Source organism: Mandrillus leucophaeus, unplaced genomic scaffold (genome assembly GCF_000951045.1).
Source record: "Mandrillus leucophaeus isolate KB7577 unplaced genomic scaffold, Mleu.le_1.0 Scaffold123, whole genome shotgun sequence".
Taxonomy (NCBI): Eukaryota; Metazoa; Chordata; class Mammalia; order Primates; family Cercopithecidae; genus Mandrillus; species Mandrillus leucophaeus.
Window position 1 is genome coordinate 4,007,125 of NW_012100654.1, and position 24,330 is coordinate 4,031,454.

General features: G+C 48.8%; 1 protein-coding gene across 1 annotated transcript in view; it reads right to left on the bottom strand.

Annotated features, from left to right (window-relative positions):
* PDIA5 (protein disulfide isomerase family A, member 5) overlaps positions 1–24,330 on the bottom strand; it is a 92,812-nt gene that overhangs the window by 10,455 nt on the left and 58,027 nt on the right. The window contains exons 11-14 of the mRNA XM_011971557.1: positions 18,536–18,672; positions 4,999–5,069; positions 4,335–4,495; positions 1,471–1,601 (exon numbers count right to left, since the gene is read on the bottom strand). Coding sequence (XP_011826947.1) covers positions 1,471–1,601; positions 4,335–4,495; positions 4,999–5,069; positions 18,536–18,672 — 500 coding nt within the window. The remainder of the gene's footprint in view (positions 1–1,470; positions 1,602–4,334; positions 4,496–4,998; positions 5,070–18,535; positions 18,673–24,330) is intronic.

Consider the following 24,330-nt stretch of genomic DNA (forward strand, 5'->3'; position numbering starts at 1 on the left):
AGGAAGGAAGGAAGGATGAAGGAAGGAGGAAGGAAGAAAGGAGGAAGGAAGGAAGGCAGGCAGGAAGGAAGATAGGAAGGAAGGAAGGATGAAGGAAGGAGGAAGGAAGAAAGGAGGAAGGAAGGAAGGAGGAAGGAAGGACTTGTAGATCTTTGGCAGCCCAAAGGGGTAAGAGTCTCTCCCAGATTCCCTGGGGATTCAAGCACCTGTCTGCCTCAGCAGCCAGGGTCAAGGGTGGCGGAGGGCTTATGTCTGCTCTGAAGGCCCCTCAGTCAGGGAGGAGCTGAACAGAGGCAGAGGAAGCACTGTGGCTCTGGTCCAGAGGTCTGGGGGAAAGTATTTCATCTGGACTTTGTAAAGTTCACCCCAGGGCTGGTCAAGGGCTCCCACTCCTGCAGCCAGGTTCTCACTTGCGGCTGAAAACACTCTCTCTCTCTGGCCTGTGCCTGTGACAGAGAGCGAGCCACCCAGGCTGCGGGAGGGGCCTGCCACTAACTTGCCCTATGGCCTTGGGCAAGGCTCAGTCCGCCAGAAGGAAGACATAAGCTCCCGAAAATTTTCAGGCTTCTGGACACACTGTACAGACTGAAGAGGACAGCCGGAAGCTCCCTAACGGACTGGGAGGGGACAAGTCCCACTCTGAGAAGGAAAGGCAGAAAGAGATGGGCAAGCAGGCTGCCTCAGGGAGGGGGCTGAGGCTGTGGCGGCCCCTCTCAGACCCTGAGATCACAGAGACTCCATGGATTACTGACACTTGAAAGGTGGGGGCAGGGGGAGCCAACAGGAGGGCCGGCTACAACTGAGCGGGTTTATGGCTAGATTGAGCTGCCTGGCTTCTCTGTAGACCGCAGCTTTTATTATCCTCACTCCATTAAGCTGAGTTGTAACCTGGGGGAGAGAGAGAAGGGCAGCAGAGAGTGGGAAATTCTAAGAACCTTTCATTGTAAGTATCAATTAACAACTTCAAAATGGGAATACACAGAAACCCGAGGTCACAGACGTCAATGTCGGCAGACGTGTCACTTCTTCAGCTTAAGCTCTGATTAAAACGAGAACAGCACAGGAGCTCAGGAGTGAATGTGGCTGTGCCTATGCCATGGCTCCAGAGCCATTTGGAAAGGCAGGGAGAGGGGGTTCCAAGTGTCTGGAGGAGGAAGAGGGGGCGGAGGCAGCTGAGGGGTGGGAAGTGTGCGAGTAGGGGACAGGGGCATGGAGAAGCCCAGGGACAAGAGGGAACCAGCACAGAGGCAGAGGGATTTAGGATACGAGAAAGGCTGCCCCAAAGGAAGGAGAGTCCAACAAGGCTGACAAAAGGAGGCCCTGGATTTGAAGGGCCTGTGAGCCTGGAATAAAATTGGAGAGCCTGGTTCATAGCTGCCTTGGTCCCTGGGGTGGGTGTGCAGGTCTTCTTGGTTTGGTGGGGCCAAACACCTCTTACCGTGCCACTCAGTGAGCACCCAAGCTACTTACAAGGGGCGTAAAACATGACCAAGGTGTGTTTCTTCTTCTTCAGGGTCTCCCGGAAGTTGTCCCCCACCAGGTGCAACACGCTTGTCTGCTGCTCTTCCCACGTGGGCTCTGGCGGCGGGGGGGCCTCAGGGCTGCAAGAAGCCAGGGGAGCGGGGAGGCAGCCATGAGGAGAGATTTTTAGATGGGCAAGGAAGTCCACCCTCAATGTCCCAACCACTCAGGGGAACGTGCATGAAGAAACCACTACAATCCTTCTAAAATTTCATTTTAAAACCGTAGTTCAAACGCAAACAAATCTGTGCCACCAGCAAAGATCTTCCCTGATTCCCTCTGAGGAGCCCCTTAAGGAGCCATTTTGTAAAATATGGAAGACTTCACCCCATTTTAGGGCAAGGCAGCCCCCTAGTTGTGGGCCATGAACTCCTTGACAAGGGCATAGCGCCACCTCCACTTGGGCTCCCAGGCCCCTCCTTCCTGCCCCCTCTAGGACCCTACATTATCGTTCATTATTTTCTGCTTCTCAGCCTTTGTTCTGGTGGAGAGCATGGGCCAAGGAGTGAGGCGGGCCTGGGTTCAAGTCCAGCTGTGCAACCTTACCAGCTGTGCAACCTTAGGTAAGTTACTAAACCCCTCTGAGTCTCCATTTTCTTTTCTGTTAAATGAGGACAATAGGATCTTTATGAAGAGCATAGAATATATGTAAAGCATCTACTCAGTCAAGGAACTGATATTTACTGAGAGCCTAGATGCTCTAATAAATGCCAGGTGTTGGATAAATATTATTGCTTCTCAGTCTCTTGCTGTCCACTGGGTCCTTCCACTCTGCCTCATGCAAGGATGGATCTCGAGGGCCTTGCAATAGCCTTTGCTCCCCTGCTCCCCTCTCTATAACCCAACTCCCCTTTTTAATTCCTCATTTAATTCCCTAGACAAGTCTATGGGGAAATTACTGTCTCCATCTTACATAGATGGAGATGGGAACTGGGGCTTAGAGGCGTCAAAGAAATGGCTCAAGGTCACGATCTGAGCCCAGGTCTCTCAGACTCCAAAGCCCATGCTCTTGACCTAAAATGCTTAAGAAAGTACTTAAACCTGAAAGCACTTAGCCTGTGTGCTTTTCAGGCTCTCAGTAGCAGCAGCGGCACACAGAAAGGGTGGAGGCCCCTCATGCTTGCTGTTTGTGTCCAGGACTCTGGAGCACTGATTAGTGATGATCGACACTCTGGATTCCCTCGGCTCTCTAACCATAAGTCCAAGCATCACAGGGACCTGGCCAGATCCCCCGCCCCACCCAGTCCTTTCCAGTGAACCAGCTCTGGCACCAGAGCAAGGCTGGAAAAGTGGGTGTGAACAAGCCACTTGCTTCAGACACTAGAAGGCCTTAACGGGTGAGCACCTTGTCCGTTTCAGAGGCAAACCATCGTTTTCCTCTGGTCCCTAAGACAAAGGCCTGGCTACTTTCCGAATCCTCCCAGTGGACGAGCAGGACAAAGTGGGAGAAGCTGAGGCCAGGATCTCACCAGTCCATTCACCTCTTGCCAGAGGCCTCCCCTGAATCTAGTGGCAACTTTGTTCCCATTCCACAAGCTGGTGTTTCTCAGAACACCATGGCTGAGGTTCCCATTCACACCTCCTGAATCAGAGTCTCAGAGTCTGTGCTTTAAATAAACACCTCATATCTGACCAATGTCCTAACAAAGTAGCTCAGACCGTATCAGTTCAACTGTGTCCCCCTCTAATTCCTATGTTGAGGTCCTAACCCCCATTATCTCAGAATGTGACTATCTCTAGAGATAAATTATCCCTTTAAAGGGATAATTCAGTTAAGATGAGGTCATTAGGGTGTGCTGTCATCCAACATGACTGGTGTCCTTATAAGAAGAGCAGATTAGGTCACAGATACATATAGAGGGGCGGCCATGGGAAGTCACAGGCAGATGGCCAAGGAGAGGGGCCTCAGAAGAAACCAACCCTGCCAACATCTTGATCTCTGATTTCTAGCCTCCAAAATTGTAAGAAAATAGGCTGCACACAGTGGCTCATGCCTGTAATCCTGGCACTTTGGGAGGCTGAGGTGGGTGGATCACTTGAGCTTAGGAGACCAGCCTGGGCAACATGGTGAAACCCGTCTCTACTAAAAATACAAAAAATTAGCCAGGGTGATGGCATGCGCCTGTAATCCCAGCTACCTGGGAGGCTAAGGCAGGAGAATCGCTTGAACCTGGGAGGTGGAGGCTGCAGTGAGCTGAGATTGTGCCTCCAGCTTGGGTGACTGAGTGAGACTCTCTCAAAACAAAGCAAAACAAAATTGTAAGAAAATAAACTTCTGTTATATTGTTATATTATATTGTTGAGCCATCTGGTCTGTTACTTTGTTATGGCAACACTAGCAAACTAATACACAGGCTGAGGGGGCTCTTCAAAATCTTTATCCTCAGCTGCAAACCACCGCAGCCTGCCCCGTGGACACTACCGGAGGCCCGGCCAACCACTAGCAAACCTGGACGAAATGAGTGTAGCTCTGGCTATGAAGAGCTGTGTCTCCTTCATTTATTCAAAGGGACTGGAATAAAATGCAGACAATGAGACTTGGGCCTAAGGAGGCTGAGATAGAGAAAAAGCAACACACGGTTTAGTGTGTCGATGAAGCTGCGTCCAGAAGGACTGCCAGCAGTGACCTGCTGATCAGGACATGTGATCAGCACACAAAGGGTGGCTTTAGGGTTGAGGAGGTCAGATCTGTCTTGACTCCTGTGGGCCTGAGCCCAGGATATTGACCATAAAGTTTACTTCACCTCCTCAAGGTGGTCTCCAGGGGCTGCCAGCCGGCAGTTAGGATGTGCTATTGAGATCATAACACTTACTTTTGCATCCACTCGAGAAACTTCTTCTTTGTCCTGAGCACGGGCACTGCATATTTCTCTCCATTCTTAAAATACTTCAATGTAGGAAACTCTGAGATGTGGAATCTTTCTGCCAGGGCCTTGTTGACAGTGGCATCGACAGCTGCAAGGACACCAGAGCTCTGGGATGGGGGAAAGGCCAACCATGCATTACAGCCTCAGACGCGGTGCTGGTGGAACACAGGAGCCCAGACGCTGCCCCCACAGCCCATCCTGGACCTGCCGGAATTTAACTGGGGTGGCTAGCCCGATGGGCTCCCATATCCCAGGGAACAATTGAACACTGGCATGGCCATTTCTCATTTAGGAGCTGAGATGAGGCTTTTGAATCTGCCCCACCAGCCACGTTGAGTAGATTGGCACCTGTTCCCATTAGCCAGGGTCCCAGAGAAGAGAGGGAGCAGGTAGAGGTCACCCGGACGGGCATGGGAACATGGCCCAATAGTCCTTCTGCCCTCCTCTAGGATCCCATCTGTCTAAGGCGTTCTACTTGGGCACACAGAGGTACTGCTGGCCTCCAGGGACCAGGGGAGCTGCAGCAGGGTTTGTAGGGCAAAGTCATAATGATTCCACCTGTCAATGATTCTTTCAAAGAGAACGGTGAGGGGAAGGAAAGGAAGCTTACATCTGCTTCTCCATGGAGGGCTTCTGCTGCCTTCTCAAACTCTGGCTTCATTTTCTTACAGTGGCCACACCCTGTGGGGAGAGATCAAGAGAAACCATTCTTATGGCACAGAGGCCCTCGGGATGCTCCCCTGCGCCGCCTCTGCAAGGCAGCTCAGCCCCATTCCCAGACACTGGGGGGACCTGGGAGAAAAGCAGCAGCAGCACCAGCTCAAAGAAAAGAAATATTTTGCTTAATCCACCAGAAATGGGTTGGGGTATTGGGAAGGTACTCCAGACACAAAAATAAAACAACTACATAAAGAGGCCTCTGAGGCCTGAGGCCCTGAGCTGGGCATAAAAATTCACAGAAGCATGAGTATGGGACATAATTACATCCCAATTGTCCCCACATGACATGATAGGATTTTCTTGGGATAGAAACTGCTCCGTCCTTTTCTTACAGCCACATGAACACAGTAAGATGTCACAAATCATAAAATTTCTTGCATTAAAAAGTAATTAAGCACTTCGTGTAGATGACAGACCTCGACATTTGTACATCGTTTTCATTTTAATAGAAAGAGTACTTTCTGGCCTCCGATGCTGGAGGGACTGGGAGGTGAGGGGTCTGCAGACTGGCTTAGGCTGGAGGCTGCTCAGAAGGTGAGCCCGGCTGTGTGGGGATCATGCATTAACCAGGATCAGTGGATGACAGGTCGTGACTCAACCTTCTCAGGGGTGTGCTACTGTGTGGGAGCTGAGAACACTGTAATTCTACCACTGATTGTTAGGAAAAAGAAAGACAAGAAGAAAGGAAGACAGAAAGTCAAACAGTATAATCAGAGGAGACCTCCCACTGAGCTATGGAATCGGCTTTCCTGCCTCCAGCTGAGCACACGGCAGGGATGAAAGCTCCTGTCTCCTCCTCCAAGGCCATTTCTGCAGAACTCAGCTCCAGGTGAGACATGAACCTGTCTCATGCTTAATCTCTCCACTCTACTCCTGCCTGTACCTGGCTTCCTCAGCTCATCCTCACCCTGTCCCTCTCAGGGACAAGGGACCCTGGAGTGCTACTCCCCACTTAACTGATAACAGAAAACCAAACCGATCCTCGAGCTCCCAGGGAGTGTTGTCAAGCTCCTCCTCTGGACAGAGCACTGGAGACATGACTTGGTCAAGGGCACTGACCCTCATGGAATGCAGCCAAGGGAGTGACTACAGTTCCGAGCCACACCAACATGTCTGTTCTTCCCAGGTGGATCCAAGAAGAGAGACACTGCTAACCCTCAACTGGGAGGCTCCACAGCAAGAAGAGGAGGAACTGCTGGGTATACAGGCATCTCTGCTGCCATTATCTAGGAAGCTCCCTACTCCTGTTGGGCTATGATGCAGAAGAAAGGGTAGAAAAGGCATTAGTCCTTAGAATCTTCCAGCATAATGACAGACAGGACCATGGTCTTTGGTCCAGAGGGGAATATAGTGGCACACATGATGTCTTCAAGGGATGAACCAGAGGAAGAGCACTCCTCAGCTGCCCTGGCAGCCCTGGGGGAGCTGGCAGCTGCTTTTAGCCCTATTACATATTGTACACACACTACACACTCATCACGCTGGGCTCTAGGTACCAGACAGTGACTCTCTGTTTTTTTTTTTTTTTTTTTTTTTTGAGATAGAGACTCGCTCTGTTGCCCAGGCTGGAGTACAGTGGCGCGATCTCAGCTTACTGCAACCTCTGCCTCCTGGGTTCAAACAATTCTCCCGCCTCAGCCTCCCGAGTAGCTGGCACTACAGGCGCCCGCCATAACGCCCGGCTAGTTTTTTGTATTTTTAGTAGAGACGGGGTTTCACTGTGTTAGCCAGGATGGTCTCGATCTCCTGACCTCGTGATCTACCTGCCTCGGCCTCCCAAAGTGCTGGGATTACAGGTGTGAGCCACCGTGCCTGGCCCCAGATGGTGACTCTAAAGGTGGGACTTGAGGTTTTTTTTACCTTCTACCTCCCCATGAAGCAAAAGGATCATCATTTAATAGATATATGATAAATATTTACTGGTCAGCAATACAGAGATCTAATTAAATAATTAGTAGACAACTCCTGGGGTGACCAGGGGCTTGAGAAGACCTCCCGGAGGTGGTAGATGAAAGGACACATGGGGGCAAGTTAGAGACAGAGGACAGAGGTCCCAGTCAGGAGGGCAGGGCCAGCCTCAGAGAAACAAGGATGTCCCCATGCCCAATTCAGCAGTGCAGAACTCCGCTGCCAGGGCTGAGCAAGGCACACAGCCCCAAAAGTGCTCCTAAGGGCTCCTCTGGGACTGCTGAGCTCAGTCACCTAGAGGCTGCCCCTGGGCTGGGCAGGGCAGCTTGGCTGTTCCTGGCCTGGTTCTCCACAGCAGATGTTCTTAATGTCCCCTGCAGTCAGACATTATGGAGATCATGATCAAAGTGGTAAACCCTTCTTCCAGAAAAATGCACACAGGGTTAGACAACGTTGGGAGTTTATGGTCTGACTAGACCCCACTTGGGATCCCCCCTATCAGGAGCTGTAGAGGCATCAAGATCATCATTATTTTGAATGACAAGAATATCACTTTCCAGAAATGAACATTAGCATCATCACAAGCCTTGTGTCGCCTAAATAATCCAGTTACAAAAGGGTTGTTTTGTTAAGTTGGCTGTTTTCCCCACAGAAACAATTTTACACACCGATTACATGCAGATTCCCAGAGGCAACCACAAAAACCCATTTAATAGGATGCACCTGAAACAAACGCATGCAGTGCTATTTGTATTTCCCTGAGCCTGCTCCCAATGGGACACGTGCAGCCCGTGATCCAGTGGGGGACAGTAGGCAGGCCCCTCTCTCTAGGCAGTGGCCCCCACCTCAGCAGTGAGAGGAAGAAGAACTTCAAGAGGGACCAGGGAGAGCTGGGGCAGGAGTCTGAGCCTCCCCGGCAGTCACATTCTTGAGACTGTCACAAAAGCCTCTCTTCTCCTTCCCCACACTGATACAGATACTCCACATGTATGTGTAATTCCAGCAGGATCCTCAGAACTGGGGTTAGGAGCCAGGACAAAGGAGGCCACCAGACTCCAAGCCAATCACTTTCCAATGGGAGGGGAAGCGGAAGAACACGGACTACTGACTTAATATAAGGTATATTAAGATTAAAAATTATTTTTTTGCTTCTCACTAAAATAGAGTGGAGTAAACCATCCTTTGGGGCCATGGTCAGGATGAAAAAATTCTACAGTTCTTAAAGGGATCTCCCTGTCCCTGGGGCACCCCCAGGCTGCTGCTCCCTGCACCTGTCCAAGGTGAGTCCCCCACTCTCCTGCTCTCAGGCTGACCTCCTCCGACTGGGGCAGAGCGAGGGGCTCACCCTGCATGAACGAACTGCAGGAGAAGGAAGCTCAGAGACTTGCCTGCGGCTGTGAGTGAGTTCAACCTGCTCTGGAGAGACGTGAGTGGTCCCTGCAAAGTCCTCAAAGGTCCACTGCCCTGAGACAGACTGACTCGGCCCAGCAGCACATAGTGGAGGACACACAGGGAGGCCTCAGGAAATACAGGCGTGAGGCCCTGGGTGGCCTCCGTGGGAGTTGGGAGAGGTAGGGAAGAGAGGCTCCCTTGACCACTCTCCCCATACCCTCCATGATATGGATGGTGCTGTCAGGCCAGCTGCTGGCAGGGCCCACGGTCAAGGTGGACAGTGGGACTGCAGCAGGAGTCGGGGGAGGGAAGACAAAGAAAAGCCAGCCGTTGCCATTCACTGCGAATCACTGTTTCTTTCGAAAGTGACCCAGCTGATGTGGCAGGACTCCTGAAGATGAGAATTCACTGTGTGCTGGTGGGGAGGTTTACTTCATCCCTTTATCAGGCTCCAGGCCTTTGACGCCACTGCCCTGCTAGGGTGGCAAGCAGGTTTCATTCCACCTGCCAGCTTCCATCAGCAGTGGGCCTGAGACAGAGGCTGAGTCTGAGAACTGGCTCACTGGGAAGAGGAGCCGTGACCACCTTGCAACGTCTGCCACATACATGGGAAGCCAGCTGAGGTCGATACCAGGAAACCAGTTTCTGCAGCTCACACACGTGGCTGTCTCCTGGACTTCGGCCTCAGCTCCCAGAATTCCCTACCTCTATAAGGAAAGCACTCGCAATCTGTGCTGGGCTTCCACACTGTATTGCAGCAGCCCCACCAGACATGTGACCCAGCTCAGTAGGTCCGTTTTACAGTGCCAGAAATTGTGGCTCTGGAAGATGAAGTAACAAATCCCCCAGGGCCATCACCACCTGCCCCCTCTTCCTCCCAGCCCCTGTCCTGATGGATAGGACCTCTCCACAGGCAGCATCCACCCTGGACAACCCCTCACAATCCTGCCTTGGTTCTGGCCCCTGCTTTGAGTCTTCCCAGTTCACTGTAGCCCCATCAAATGATCTGTTTCTCTTCTAATTACAAAATACTTCTTATTCAGGTATTTCTATGGCATTTAATTTTGTGTTACTTTGTGACTATGATACTGCTGTGTTCTGTTATTTAAGGGCAGCTGGGGTATATTTTCAAAACATCAATCATATCAAATCCCTTTGCTTAAAACTTCCCAGTGGCTTCCTATCACAGGTAGATTCAAATCCAAACTTACTATGGCTACAGACCCCACACAGTCTAAGTCCTGCCTACCTTCAACCTCAACTCAGGTCACTCCTACTGCAGCCTCTGGCTCTCCTTCTCTTCTGTAATCACACCAAGCTCATTTCTAACCCAGGGCCCTGCAACATGTTCTTTCCCATGTGCGGCTCACCCTTTACATCAGCCACTCAGGCTTCCACTCAAATTTCACCTTCTAGGAGACCCTCCCTGACCACCCATCCCAAAGGCGCCTCACGCTATCATGCTTTCTCCCAATAACCTGTTTTGTTTTCTTAATTGTACTCAAAGCAGCTGGAGTAATCTGCTTACTTGTTCCCTGCCCATCCCCTCAACTGGAATGGAGGCTCCGCATGTGCAGGCAGGGGCTCAGCTGTCTTGTCTAGTTGGCCACTGTATTCCTGATACTGCCCACGCTGCTCCACACACTTCCTGAATGAATTAGCCTCATGACTTGTTAGGTTGCTAGGTTTACACCTGTGCACACAAGGTTTGGCAGGACTAAATTCTTTATGGGCAAGGGTCATGGCTTGCACTCAAATAGTCGTTAATATGACTAAACACCTCGAATGAGCAGAACTGGCAACCAAGCCATTTTCTGTGCACGCCCCCTCCCCTCCCCTTACCACTACCATCTTTGTGCCTCCTCTGCACCTCACTAGGAGAAAAATGTCTCCCAAAATCTCTAATATCTAAGGATGCTGTTCTAAAGTTTCCCATACATACCCTAGAATTCTCTTGATATCATTATGGTTTTCAATTCTAGCATCAATTCCCTCTGACCCTGAATAAGACACTAAGGCTAAGCAATAAACTTCTGCAAACAGAGTTTAAGATGAGGAACCTGGCCAGGCCCACAGGAGGAGAAAGGTCTGGCTGAGCAAACACCTCCCTCTCTGACACCCTCCTGTCTTGGGGAGCTGCGGGTGATGGATAGAGCTGGCCGTGACCTGAGCACCAGCCCCCTGGGCCTGGCCTTCATGATGTCTCTGGCTGTGGGACAGCTGGAGGAGGAGGGTTACATGCGGGGAGCGGGACTCTGGCCCACTGCATTCTGTGTCCTGATTGTGATTTGAGGGGCCATTAAGTTTTATTGCTAAACTTCCTTGTTGGGCTTTTATCACCTGTGTAAGTGCACTTACTCTGATTTCCATGATCTGGCATAGAGGTCTGCACATCAACTCCTTGATCATGCTCTTTTCTGGCTGTGGGAATGTTGGCCTCCTGTCGACCCCAAGCCCTCGGATTCCTCTGGATTTCATTAAATTCAATTATTCTTATGATTTTATTACAGACCAGCTATAGGGCTTTCCTGGATGCTGGAACCAGAATTTCCCAGGGGACTAGATTAATCTGTAAAGCTCCCTGGTAGCCAGGATACTGGGGTAGTACTTGGGCCTCTAGAATAGCCTGCTTCCTGCCTTGCTTGGAATCTGGCTTGGGGCATGCCAGGGAGGGAGGGTTTCCTACAAATGCCAGCAGAAATACGGACACGGAGGGGCCTACAGAGACCTCAGAGCTCTTTTAAGGCTTCCAAATGCATAAGCACCAAAGTGGACTCCTTGACGGTTACAGGCATCTTGGGGAAGACTCACACACTCACAGATGCCTCCATTCATCACATGGCCCTTCCTTTTATGCAAAGAGTTTGTTTTTTCCTTTATGTTAGTGCAAAATGTGGATAAACAAGCTTTTAAAATTTTACTTCCAGGTTTCTATCCTAAGGAAATAATCTGACATGTAGACAAATATTTATGCATTAAAATGTTCTTTGCAGCATGATTTATAATGGGAAATATGGTCAACAACTCAAACTTTCAATATTATGATGCTAGTTAACTAATTTACAGTGTCATTATATTATACAGTGGAATATTATGTGGCCACAAAAAGCATGTAAAAAAAAAACATTTTTAGTAACATATGAAAATGCCTACAAGATAATGTTAAGGGGAAAATGTAAAGGAAAAAGATGCATATGAAAGACTTAAATAAATAAAATTAGGGCCAGATGCAGTGGCTCATGCTTATAATCCTAGAACTTTGGGAGGTCAAGGCAGGAAGATTGCTTGAGGCCAGGAGTTTGAGACCAGCTTGGGCAACATAGTGAAATTCCACTGCTATAAAAATTTAAAACATTAGCCAGGCATGGTAGTGTGTGCCTGTAGTCCTAGCTACTTAGGAGGCTGAGGCGGGAGGATCACTTGAACCCAGGAGTTTGAAATTGCAGTGAGCTATGATCATGCCACTGCATTCCAGCCTGGGTGACCAGAGTGAGACCCTGTCTAAAAAAAAAAAGAAAGAAAGAAAAAGAAAGAAAGAAAATCAGATCCCTTCCTCCCACCTGGCACAATAAACAAATGAAAAATAGAGATGAATTAAAGAAAGAAATGGAAAAATATAAACATTGTAACAAAATATAGGGCACTATTTTTATATCCTAAGGGAGAATTTCCTAAACAACCCACAAACCCCAGAGGTCAGGATGGGAGAAGGCAGACTTGCAGAATGGCTCAGTGGTTAGGCTGTGGCCTCTGGGACAGCCTGGGATTTCATCCTGGCTGCACTTTTTGGCTATGTGACCTTCGGAATGTTTCTTGACCTCTTGGTGTCTCTCCTTCCTTACTTATAAAATGAGAATAATTAATCATGACATCAAATTCACAGAATTTTTAAATGAAGACTAAATGAGTTAAAATATGGAAAGTACTAGAACAACGCCTGATCCATAGTAAGTGTGATCAGTGACCAATAAATATAATAGCCATTATTTAGCTAAAAAGGATGCAAAGCTTTGTACAATGAAAGGCACCATAAACAAAGTTAGAGCAAGAAATAGACTATCGGAACATGGAAAACAGAAAACAGATAAAGATTAATATCTATAATTGTAGAGTTCTAGGTCAAGAATAAAAAGACAAATAAATAAAAAGACCTAGCAGAAAAATGGGCAAAGCGTATGAATAGGTGGTCCATGGAAGAAACATGAAAAGCTGATTATCACATGAAAAGATACCCAGCTTCCCGAGAGGTCAGATAGCTGCAGACAAGTTGCTCTTTTGCCCAGCTTAGCAGAAATATAAAAGGCAGATAGTATCCATGGCTGCGAGGACAAAGGCTCTGTCACATGCTGGGGCTGGGAAAACCTTTCTGTAGGGCAATTTGGTAGCATCTATCAAAGCTCAAGCTCACTTACCCCAGGGCCAGGGAAATTCACTTTTAGGAATTAATCACAAATATTTATACATGTTCCCAATTATATATGCTTACCAATGCTCACTATGTTGTTTGAATACTGAAAAACTGGAGATAAATACAATACCTATCAATAGTGGAATGGTTTAAAATTTGTGGCATATCCAAATTATAAAATATTATTCAATGGTTAAAAAGATTGAGGTAGATTTAGGTGCCAATATCTACATTTACGTGAAAATATCTTCGAGACCTACTGACAATTTTAAAAAAGCAAGTCACAGAAAAATGGATAGAAAGTAGTGCTATTTATGTTAAAAACAAAAACAAAAAAAACCCAACCCCTGTTGTTTAGGTAGAAGCACTGCAGAAGGAGAAGGAAGGATCCATCCTCCACTGTGAGTGGTGACCAGCCCTGAGAAGGGGCACGGCATAGGAAGTGAGGGATTTTCACTGTCTACACTGTACTCTTATGTATCCCTTGAACCTTGCACTGCTGATAACAAGAATACTGTTAATATTATTCTTAAATTATTTGTGTAATTAGAAAATACAAGTGGCCAAGTACAGTGGCTCACACCTGTAATCCCAACTGCTTTGGAGGCCGAAGCAGGAGAATCACTTGAGCCCAGGAGTTCAAGACCAGCCTGAGCAACACAAGGAGACTCCATCTCTACAAAAAGAAATTGAATAATTAGCCAGATGTGGTGGCCTGTGCCTGTAGTCCCAGCTACTCAAGAGGCTGAAGTGGAAGGATCACTTAAGCCCAAGAGTTCGAGGCCAGCCTGAGCAACATAGTGAGACTCCATCTCTAAAAAAGTAAAAGAAAAAAAAAAGAGAAATAAATGAATGAATGAATAAAGTAAAATGACAGCATGAAGGCACTTAGTGGCATGATAGTTACACAAATCTATACATGTGATTAAAAAACAAGGTCAATTTTATGGTATATTCATTTTAAAAATAAAAGTTAAAAACAAGGGGAAAAAATAAATGCACGACAATAGCAAGAATGATGCCAAAAAGTGTAAAAAAAAAAAAAAAAAAGTGGTTACCTCTGGATAATGGGATTATAGGTAGTTTCTTTCCTTGATCATTTATATTTCACTGTACCTTCTAGGTTTTCTACAGAGGTTATATATTGCTTTGAGAATAAGACAAAAATAAAGTTAAAAGCTTGAAAAAAAAAAAAAAAGATGGCAGCAGAAAATCTTGAGTCTGATAGGGACCTGCTGCCAGAAACAGCCCGGCTCCTGGAAGGCAGTGCAGACACTTGCTGGAGGCGAGTTATGGCAAAGAAAACATCCCATCTCAGACCTGCTGCCAAGGAAAATGGGTTGATGAGTCAGGGGGTGGGCAAGGGTAGAGCCACGTGGCCCCCTACAGGCCCTGCAGCACAGGGGAGAGGAAGGGCAGGGGGTGCTCAGGATCCCCAGCACCTGCATGGGTGTCCACGGGCCTAGCAGAGATGAGCTGCTCCTCAGGAACACCCCTCTCTGGGATGCCCGCTTTGCTCCCCTGAACATCCCCACATAAATGATGTCTACTCAGGTGGTCCCACAGCAGCCTGTCCTTCCCCTGCTAATGCAGGCCTGGAGTTACTAGAGAGGGAAAAAAACAGTGACAAGCGGCGATGAGTATGGCCACATACACTCTGACTTCTCTCATACAGAACGCTGCAGAAAAACAAAAGGTGCCACGGGTGGCAGCAGCCAGTGTCCTGCTGACACACCCCTTGCAGAGAGCATCTCTGTCGCCTGCAGGGTGGGAAAACTGGGCCTGGGGCTACATGTGAGGCCCCACCGTGAGGACCAGAGGGAGGTCAGGCACGAAGCCTCGCTACAAAGGGGAAGCCAAGTGCTAGCAAGAGAGGCTGCTCCTGGCTTTGGGCCCAGGCTCTGTCACTGGCAGTGCTACAAACGCCCCTCTCAGAGCCCTCTGCTCACACTCAGCCTGTCCTGCCCAGGAGGCCCAGCCCAGCTCCTGGGGGACAGTGTGGCCTGCGGCAGGATGGAGATCACCCATATGAAGGGCCTAGCACTGTGGCTGCCTCGGGCTCATGTATTTAGTGACAACTTAGGCATCAGTTGGAGAGGCCACTGAAGTGTCTGTGGAGGGTTTTTAATGGGCTGTTGCTGGGAGACAAAGGGAAGGAAGACAATGGGGAGACGGGGGAGGCTGAGGTGAGAAGTGAGTGGCGGGAGTGCTGGCAAGAGGGTAAAGGAGCAGGGCCCATGGCATCTCCAGGTCGGCCATCACTCATGGTGATGGGTAACACAGAACAGGGAGGGGTGCCGTGTGCCTTTCCTACCAAGAGCCCAGCAGGGCGGCCTCACAAGTATCCCATCAGTTCCAGGCAGAGAAGCAAGTGACTTGCCTCTGGAACCCACAGGTGACAGAGAGCACCGCCTTGGGGCAGCACAGATCAGGAGGAAGCTGAAGGCCCTTTCCCTTCCTGACCTTTCTAAGCAGGATACGGGAAAGAAACTAACATTGACTGGGTACTTACTATGGGCATAGAAGCAACAATGCAGACCAGCCTGGGCAACAAAGTGAGATCCCATCTCTACAAAAAATTTAAAAATTAGCCAGGTGTGGTGGTGCACACCTGTAGTCCCAACTACACAGGAGGCTGAGGTGGGAAGATCACCTGGGCCCAGGAGGTTGAGGCTGCAGTGAGCTGTGTTTGTGCCATTGCACTCCAGCCTGAGTGACAGGGCGAGACCCTATGTCAAAAAAGGAAAGAAAGAAAAGAAAACAAACAAACAAACAACACTGCAAAGAAAGACCATGGTCTTCTCTGGGAATCAGTATCAGGAAGCATTTTAATTTTCTTCTCCATACTTTCCTGTATTATCCCTTGACAAAATGTACATGCATTACTTTTATAATTAGTATAGAGTCATAAAAAATAAATTCAGCTTTTTAGTTTGAACCCCACTATTTTGGTTTGTTGGGGTGCTTCAAAATGTCAATGCATGGCCTGATATTTCAGCTGGTTAGCTTTTTCCCAAGGCTAACCCTGCCAAATGTGAAAGTATGCCTTTTTATATTGTTAACAAAGTTGTTGATTAAAAACAAGTACATACCCTCTAGACAGACTCAGGCCAGATTCACAGTCACAATGTATTCAGGGGATGCTTCCCCTCAGGGTAGCTCCATCCTGTCTGATTCTCCCCATCACACTCAGGAAAAGAGCCACTCATTTTGTCAAATGTCTTGATAAAAGAAAGACATGCTACTTCATCAAGCTCAGCAATCCTGTACCAAGAAACAAACCACGCAGCGCATTCAGCGATCTGGAGTAGAAGCTGTGGTCTGCTATGTTAGATGGATCCCAATTTGTTTCTGTGAGTCTCTAAAATGGTCTGTCTCCAAATCACTCCATATTTGGCCTGGGACTGACACCTGGAACACTGTGATTTCTGGAATTCACCCTTTCTGCACTTAGGAAACCCGGGATGACACTGCTGGTCTCTGGCCTCTTGGCATTTGTCCTTTACTCCAGGTCCCTCAAACACTGCAAAAGTGGTTTCTTGATCACTGGGGGTTCTCAGAAGCACTCTGGCACGAGGTACAAAGCCAGGCAGCTACGAGCTCTCTGCTCTCAGTTCACCTGTCCTGAGCTCTGAACTCCCTAAAAAGCATGTATATTCCATCCCTTCATAGGCTAAAGACCACGCTCCTAATGAAAGAGTGTGTAGAAAGAGAATTGTTCCAGAGCTATTACCATCTAATGGGAACATTAACGGGCGGCACATCAGGAAGCTAACCACGTGCTTTTGCCCTGATCCCTCTCACTCTGCCAGCCCAGCAGAAATAAACTCACACGCGTAGAACCATGAATGGCCAGGGGACTGGTGGCCTCTCCTGACTGTAACTGGAAGGACAGACACATGGCGGTGAAGACGCTGGAGGTTCCCAAGAAGAACTGAAAACAGCCAGCCAGTATCTGCCGTCATGGCTGGGACGGGGTGCAAGCAGGGTGATTTCGGCTCTAGGTTCAACATAACTTCCTGAAAGACCTGCTTCCAGCAGCAGCTCTGAGGCTGGCCAGGGAGTGTATTTTATAGCTAGGAAGAGAACTGCAGTGCTGCCTGGCTGGCCTCACGGTGGGCACTTCTTCGGGTACCTTTACCCTTGGGGATGCCCCCTCACCAAGGCCCTAGCAGACCTGAGGCAGACACCCCTAAGGCCCCATCACTGCGCTTCATCAGGAGAGGCCCACAAGACTGGAGGGTTTTTGAAACTTAGTTTTGGGGGCTTGTTTTGGTCTCTTTTCTAGGAACTCAGAAGAAGAGCTATAGGAAACCTTTCCTTTGGATTCCCTTAAGAATTTAGCACTTGCAAGAAAGAAAGAGTTAGGAAAATCCATGGTAAAAGTACGTTTGTGAACAATTCCCAGGCTAGCCAAACCCACAGCTACTGTGGGGGAAGGGGAGGCGGCCAGGAGACCAGGGCTCAGGCTCTGACCCTGTTCTTCCTGGATCCTAAGGCTCTTGAGGCCTGAAGCAGCTCAGGACTCATGGAGCCGTGGGCGGTCTATGTCATTTCTCTGTGTGATGGTCTCATCTGTAAAATGGGGCTAATCGTACTCACTTTTGGCACTCTGGGTAAAATGAAAGATGACCCGTCAGGAAGACAATTTGTTACCGCCGTCAGGTGACACACAATTGTTGGCATGAGGATCCTATGATTAAGAGGAGTAATAACATTTCCTCCTCACAGAATATGCCTGTATGGACTAACCGTCCTCAGGCACCGTGACCTCGCGATTTCAGCCCTGCTCCGTGAAAAGCACTGACCTCTTGCTTTTCCTCCACAATCTCTTACTCACAACACTCTGTGCCTGTGCCTGCCATCCCCTGGCTCTCACGTGGCCTTGTTTGCCTTCCCAGGGGCAGCCCTGTCCCTCTTGGAAACCACCGATGGTCAATTTTCCACACTCCATGGGAGTAGGGAGGACACTGGCCCAGAAAACTCCTGAGCCACAGGCCTTCCAGCCCTTATCGCAAGCACGTTTGATAGCATTTACAGCATTTTACTTCCTTGATTCACTGTGGTCATTTCAGGCTGAAACTGCAACCAGGTGAAGTAGACAGAAGGCATTCTAGATGCTACGTGATCTGCAGCTCTAGTCTGGCCTCCCCATGCCTTCTCAGCAAATGGGCAAGCACAGGCCCTCCTGTGTGCACTACCATGCCTGGCTAATTTTTTATTGCTTGTAGAGATGGGGGCTTGCTATGTTGCCCAGGCTGGTCTTGAACTCCTGGCCTTAAACAATCCTCCTGCCTAGATCTCCCAAAATGCTGGGATTATAGGCATGAGCCCCCAGATGAGGCATCAGCCCTAATTTTATTTCCAGGCCCAGTCTGTTCTAGGTAACATCTCAGGGTGCTTCCAGCCTAATTTCTCCAATTCATGCTGACTGGGAGGAAGATGCTCAGAGCTAGGGGTGGTGGAGCCTCACTGAACTCTAGCTAAGTGAAAAATGCAGCCCAGTCAGGACTTCTGTGCTGTTTCTATGGCAATGGGGGGTAGGCCATGTGCACTATGAGGGTGGGGACCTTGCCCGTCACCACTGCATCCCCCAGCTTAGCACGAGTCCTGGCATCCAACAAATAAGTGCTTCTTGGGTTCACGTTGCAAAACGCCACGCTCATCCTACTCTGAGAGAGGGGAGGGTGTGGAGGGGGAGGAGCAAAGTTCCACTCACATGGGGCGTGGAACATGACGAGGACAGAGGAGTGTTCCTTCACAAACTGGTCAAAGTCTTCATCGGTCAGGTGATAAACGGAGCCGCCCTCATCTGCCCAGGGAGTCTCAGGGACCTGGGGCTGTGGCGGCTGCGGACTGGAAGACCAAAAACAGGCAGAGCTCAGAGCAGGCCCTGGGGCCTGGGCAGCCCTTCTCATTCCAGCCCCCTGGACACGAAGCTCCCCACAGGCTCGGGATGGCCCACTCCAGGGGCTCAGCCTTTAACAAACCAGAAACTGCCCTCATGGAGGTGTCGTGGGATGAGTGGTGCTGCCCTGCCCACCTCCACCTTCCCCACAAAGCCCCAGACAGGTACTTAGCTGATATCCTGTTATAAACAGTGGCTTCTGGCTACAGCTCTCTAGATAGCCTAAGAAATCTCACTTCCTCCTGGGAATCTGGGGGCTTGTTAGCTTTCTCAACCTATTTCAAACTTTGAGCAAACTGGAAAGAATAAATAGCAACAGTGAATGGTGACCTTTGGAAAAGCTCACTGTTGTTGTTTAAAACTGCCCCCTGGGCAGTGGAGGGGAGGAAGACGATACAGAGAGGAGGGGGTGAGGAGGAGAGAGAGAGGCCAGGTATCTGAGAAAGTTCAGATTTAGGCCATGCAAGGGGAAGCTGCCACATAGGGGTGCAGGGAAGGTTGCAGTGAGGGAAGCAAGGCTGGGGGTATCCTAACTATGAGAGTGTGGACGCTACATCACCAGAGGCCAACAACCAACTTACTTAGTTCTCCCAGAAGCCAAATCAACTCTACTACTCATCAGCTGCAAAATCTTAGGCAGCCGCCTGACCTTTCTGGAGCCCGTTTCTGCAGCGTGACTGTGTGCCAGTCCTATGTCATCATCTGCTAGGAGGAGGGAGGCTTGCAGGGACCCTCCGTTGCTCCAAAGTTCAGGACAAGGCGGCTGGTGGTGACACAGTCTCTCTGCTGCTTTATTGCCACGACTACCCTTGCCAGAGCACCTTAATTGCAGCTTTGAAAAAACCCTCGAGGATGACAAATGTGAAAAGACAACCATTGTGTCCCGCCTTTGAGAGCCTACAGGAGGAAACATTTTAAAGTTCCAGCAGCCAGGGCTGGATAATCCAGAGGGAGCGAAGTGGCTGACACAATGGAAATCTGCCACTCGCTTCCCTCCGCAGAAGCCCGGGTATGATGTCGCCTTCAGAAGCCCTCTCTGGCCCTTCTGACTGGGCCCCACTGGCTGCCACGGCCTCCCGGGTCCCAAGAAATGGAAGGAGGCAGGGAGAGGGCAAATCAGTCTCAGCCCATGCATATCCAATGTCAGATAGGACTGGTGACAAAATCAAGCTTCAGAATGAGTCATCAGCCAGACAATGGTCCTAGACAAACATCATGCAATCTAGGTTCCTATACTTGGGCTCAAACTACTGACCCCTCAAAACACTACCAATTCCACTTCTTATCTTTACAATACACCTGCACACGTGCACAATTATGTGCATCTGAAGGCATTCACTGCAGGTTATTTGTCATAGCAGAGACTGGAAGGACGGCTTAGGTAAACTGCTGTCCATCTACACGAGGGAGGGCTGAGCACTACAAAGAATGATGTTCTGTACACACTGATGTGGACAAACTGCTGGAGATGGATGGAACAGTCTAGAATTTGCTAACTTTTGCATTAAAAGGGGGGAGATAAAATATACTTATTCACATTTGCTAATATCTACATAAAGCAACACTCTAAGAACATGAAAGAAACTGGTCTAAGTTGTAAACTCTAGGGTAAGGGGGGGAGGATAAGAAGGAGGAAAGAAGTGAAAGGGAGACTTTTGAATGTATTCTTTTTAAGCATCTTAAAATTTTGCCAGCCTGCGCAACAGAGTGAGACTCCATCGCCACAAAAATATGAAATAAAAAAATTAGCCGGGCATGGTGGCCTATGCCTGTAGTCCCAGCTAGTCAGGAGGCTGAGGCGGGAGGATCGCTTGAGTCCAGGAGTTCAAAGCTGCAGTGAGCTATGATGGCACCCTCTGCACTCCGGCCTGGGTGACAGAGCAATACCTTATCTCAAAAAAAAAAAAAAAAAAAAAAAAATTGAATTATGTGAATGTAATCGACTCAAAAACTAAATTTTTAAAAAGTCCAGCAAGTGCACAAATATAGGATGGAGAAGCCATGGCTTTGCAGGAGTACAGGCACCGTAAGGAAATAACCGGAGGAACTTCTAGTTAACCACAGAGGCGAATACACTCTAAAACTGCTAAAATAACAGTTCAGGAGTTTAAAACAAAAAACTTTCTGGGCAGAAAAAGCAGAGTAGGGGCCCAAGAACAACACCCACACAGAAGACAAGGCTCTGAAGGGCCCGGAGGCCCACTCCTTGAAGCAGAGCTACAGCCTACAGCTGAGAACAGGAGGTTTAGCGGTCACAGGAGTGGTCAGATCCTCAGATCCTAGGGCGCCCCCTTCTCCCACCCAGGAGGTGACTGGAAGTTTCTTTTCGGGAGAGGACTGGAGAACTGGGCACCGTGGTAAGAGGATGTACTGGGAAGAGACGAACTGAGTGGGAGTCTGAACCCAAAACGCTAAATGATGCTTTTCACTCCCTGCCTACCCCAGGCCGTGAGCTCCTTGAAGACTGGGCACTCCCTCACCTCTTTACTAACTCCTGCACCCAATACACAGCAGACACTCAATACATGCTTGTTGAATAGGAGATTCCTTGAATGAGGGAATGCTCATTTCTCTCATTCGGGGAAAAACGGCTTAAGGAACCGGAAGTGTTTAATTTCGAGAGAGGACATAAAAGAACACAGTGGCTATCATCAAATATTCCAAATTGCATTAAGAAAAGAAATTCAGATTTGTTTTCTAGGGCCCTGAAGAGGAGAATCAACACTAACGAGTGGAAGCTCCAGAGAAAGAAACTTCGGTTTGGTGTAAATAAGAGTGTTCTGTCTACAGCAGGGGAGAGGGAAAGAAGGCCAAACTGGGAGTCAGAAGACCTGGCTTGAGTCCTGTTTCCTCCACTAGCCACAATCAAACAGCTTAAAACAGTGACAAGACAGTGCATTGTGGTCCTTTCTTTACCTAGCTCTTAGGCTCAGCTAAGCTGAGAATGGATGTGAGATGCTTTGTAACTTTATAAAGTACTACCCCAATGCTCCTAGATATAATTTATCACCTAAATAATAAGAGTCATTCAAGCATGAATGGGGAACCTCAGAATGAGTCCAGTGGGAGTGAGGAAATGCAAACTTTGAAAGGAGAATTGCTGGGGCAGATTTGATGACTTGTATGTTCCCTTACCATCTCCCTTCATGTGACTGATTTTATGAGCTCCGCAGTTTGGAGACAGCAATTGTCCCAGGCTCTCTAGAACTGGGAGGGTCACACAGTCAGACCCTCATCTAAGCGAGATGCACGTGCCATAGATGAGAAGACGCAACTCTACACATTATGAGTCCAGAAAACTTGGTGTTTGTTAATTCAGTTCACTTCTGGTTGGTATAAAGCTACACAGGCCAAAATGGCCCTGCCTAAAATGGATCACTGCTTATGTACCCCTCCCCCTGACTGCTAGCCCAACTCAGCATGTGACAGCTTCAAGGGGCCAATGAGATATGTGGCCATTAGGAACACAAAAGACATCAGCGCCACGATCAACGTATCTACTCCAGAGCCCTCATACACTCAGACGCCAGGGCTGACTCCCTGCCCTGCCTCACCTGATGCCACCCTTCCCTGGTCCAACCACCAGTGTCACACATTGAAGGGCGGGACCTGGGTCTTCTCTCCTAGGCATTGGAGAGCCATCTGGAGAATTAGCTAGGCTGGCTTCACCCTCATCTTTGTATACTTGGCTGCACAGAAGCCCTGAGCAGCTAAGGGCCAATGGAGAAAGCAGGAAAGATGAGGTCACTATTGCCCACCAGGATCCGAGGGGAAACTGGAAAAGGCTTAATCCACATGGGACCAGGAAAACCCACATGCAGAGCTGGATCTGTGCAGGGGAAATAACAATATGCTATCTTTGGGTAATAGGGTGGGGGAGGACTTTTTGTTTAACCACACTTTTAGGTTTTTCTATAATAAGCCTATCTTAGTTGAGTATCTCTAAAATCAGAAAAGATTTTTAAAAATTAAGCCAGCTGGTAGCAGAATGACATTGCTAGCTCTTGCAGAGGATAAGGCCGTTAACAAGAGCTCCTTCTCTCCCACGGCGGGAGATGGGGGGAAGTAGGAAGTGGGGATGGGGTGCCCAGGACCAGAATCTGGAGGCAGCTGTGGGGTGCAGGCCAGCCAGAGCAATGTGGGTGGGGGAGCCGGGATGGGGTACACCGAGAGGAGAGGAGTGAGAGGACGGGGTGGGAGGCTCCAACGGGAGATAACAACCTAGTTCAGAAATGCTATTGATGTGCTCCCTTTGTCTAGGGTTAGCAGGTAATTCTGAACACTTAAAAAAAACACATAAACCTTATCCTCCCAAAAAAGATATGAGGGTGTTTTGAAATCAGAAAAGGTTAGAGAAGGGAAGGGAAGCAGACAGATTTTATGCTCTGGTGACAAATGAGATTGCTATTTGTTGAGACCGTCTCCCAAAGCAGAATGAGATGTGTCTGGCTGGAGGAGAGGACACGCTTATTATCAAATGAAAAAGGAAAACAGGAAAGCAAAGGCCCAGGTTAAGACAATGAACACATGATAATGGGCAGCAGCCTTCCCAGGCGGGGGCTGGAAATGAGGTGGCCGATGGGGACAGAGATGTGAGAACGCTTCCAAGAAATAAAAGACATGATGCAAACATGTGCTAGCACTTGTGTCTTATCTCCCGGGAGTAGGCAGAACAGAAGATGGAGATTCTCCACCTTTAGAAATCTAACAGTTAGTTTCATGTGCATTTTTTTTTCCTGGTACAAAACCCACCCTTCTTCCCCATTTTGAAAATACACATTTTCAACCTCCATATCTTTGGATAACTAATTCTTTAACCCTGGGGTTTGCACACTATGTCCCTAAGGTAACGATGTCAATAAATATCCACTGTGCTGGCAGCCGAGGGGAGGGGGGTCTGAGCAGAACTTGAGGAGGCTGAGTTGGACTGTAGGGGCTGCAGGGATCCATCAGGGCCCTGCCACTGCTTACCGGCAGCACCACCCCCTCACTGTGCCTCAGGAACCTCATTCATAAAATGAAGAGAATGGTAACATCTTCCTTACAGTGCTGTTGTGAGGATTAAAATGATAATCCATGTAAAGAGCTTAGAACAGTGTCAGCCACAAAGGAGAGCCCAAAAGACATTGGCTGTTATTATTCCAACACATATGCACAAATACCCATGAAGCAGCAGTGGCTGGTAAGTGCCAAACTCGTGACACACAGAGCGCAGCCTGAGCCGGGTGCGTGCTCAGCGAGGGTGGCCTGGGGAGGCTTCCAGAAGGGGACATCGTGAGCCTGTTGTGGAAGTGCTGGTGAGAAGTGGGAATGGGGTGATTTGGCAGGACAAAGCAGCAGGCCTAGCACAGTGGGGGCTCCAGGTAAGGAGGCAGGGGCCAACAGTGTGGTGGGGTTTGGCATTACAAGGATCTAACCACGTTATAAAACAGGGATCACAGGTTGCTATAAAACAATGCCTGTGGGGGTTGAACAGTAAAGCACTCAGCAAGCCTAAGGCATTAGAATATTTCTTAGTACCTTCACAGCACCTAAGACAGTGCTGTGTTTGAAATAAGTGTTCAACTGACAATTCTATTTTCAGAGAGACCTGCAGTGGAACCTCT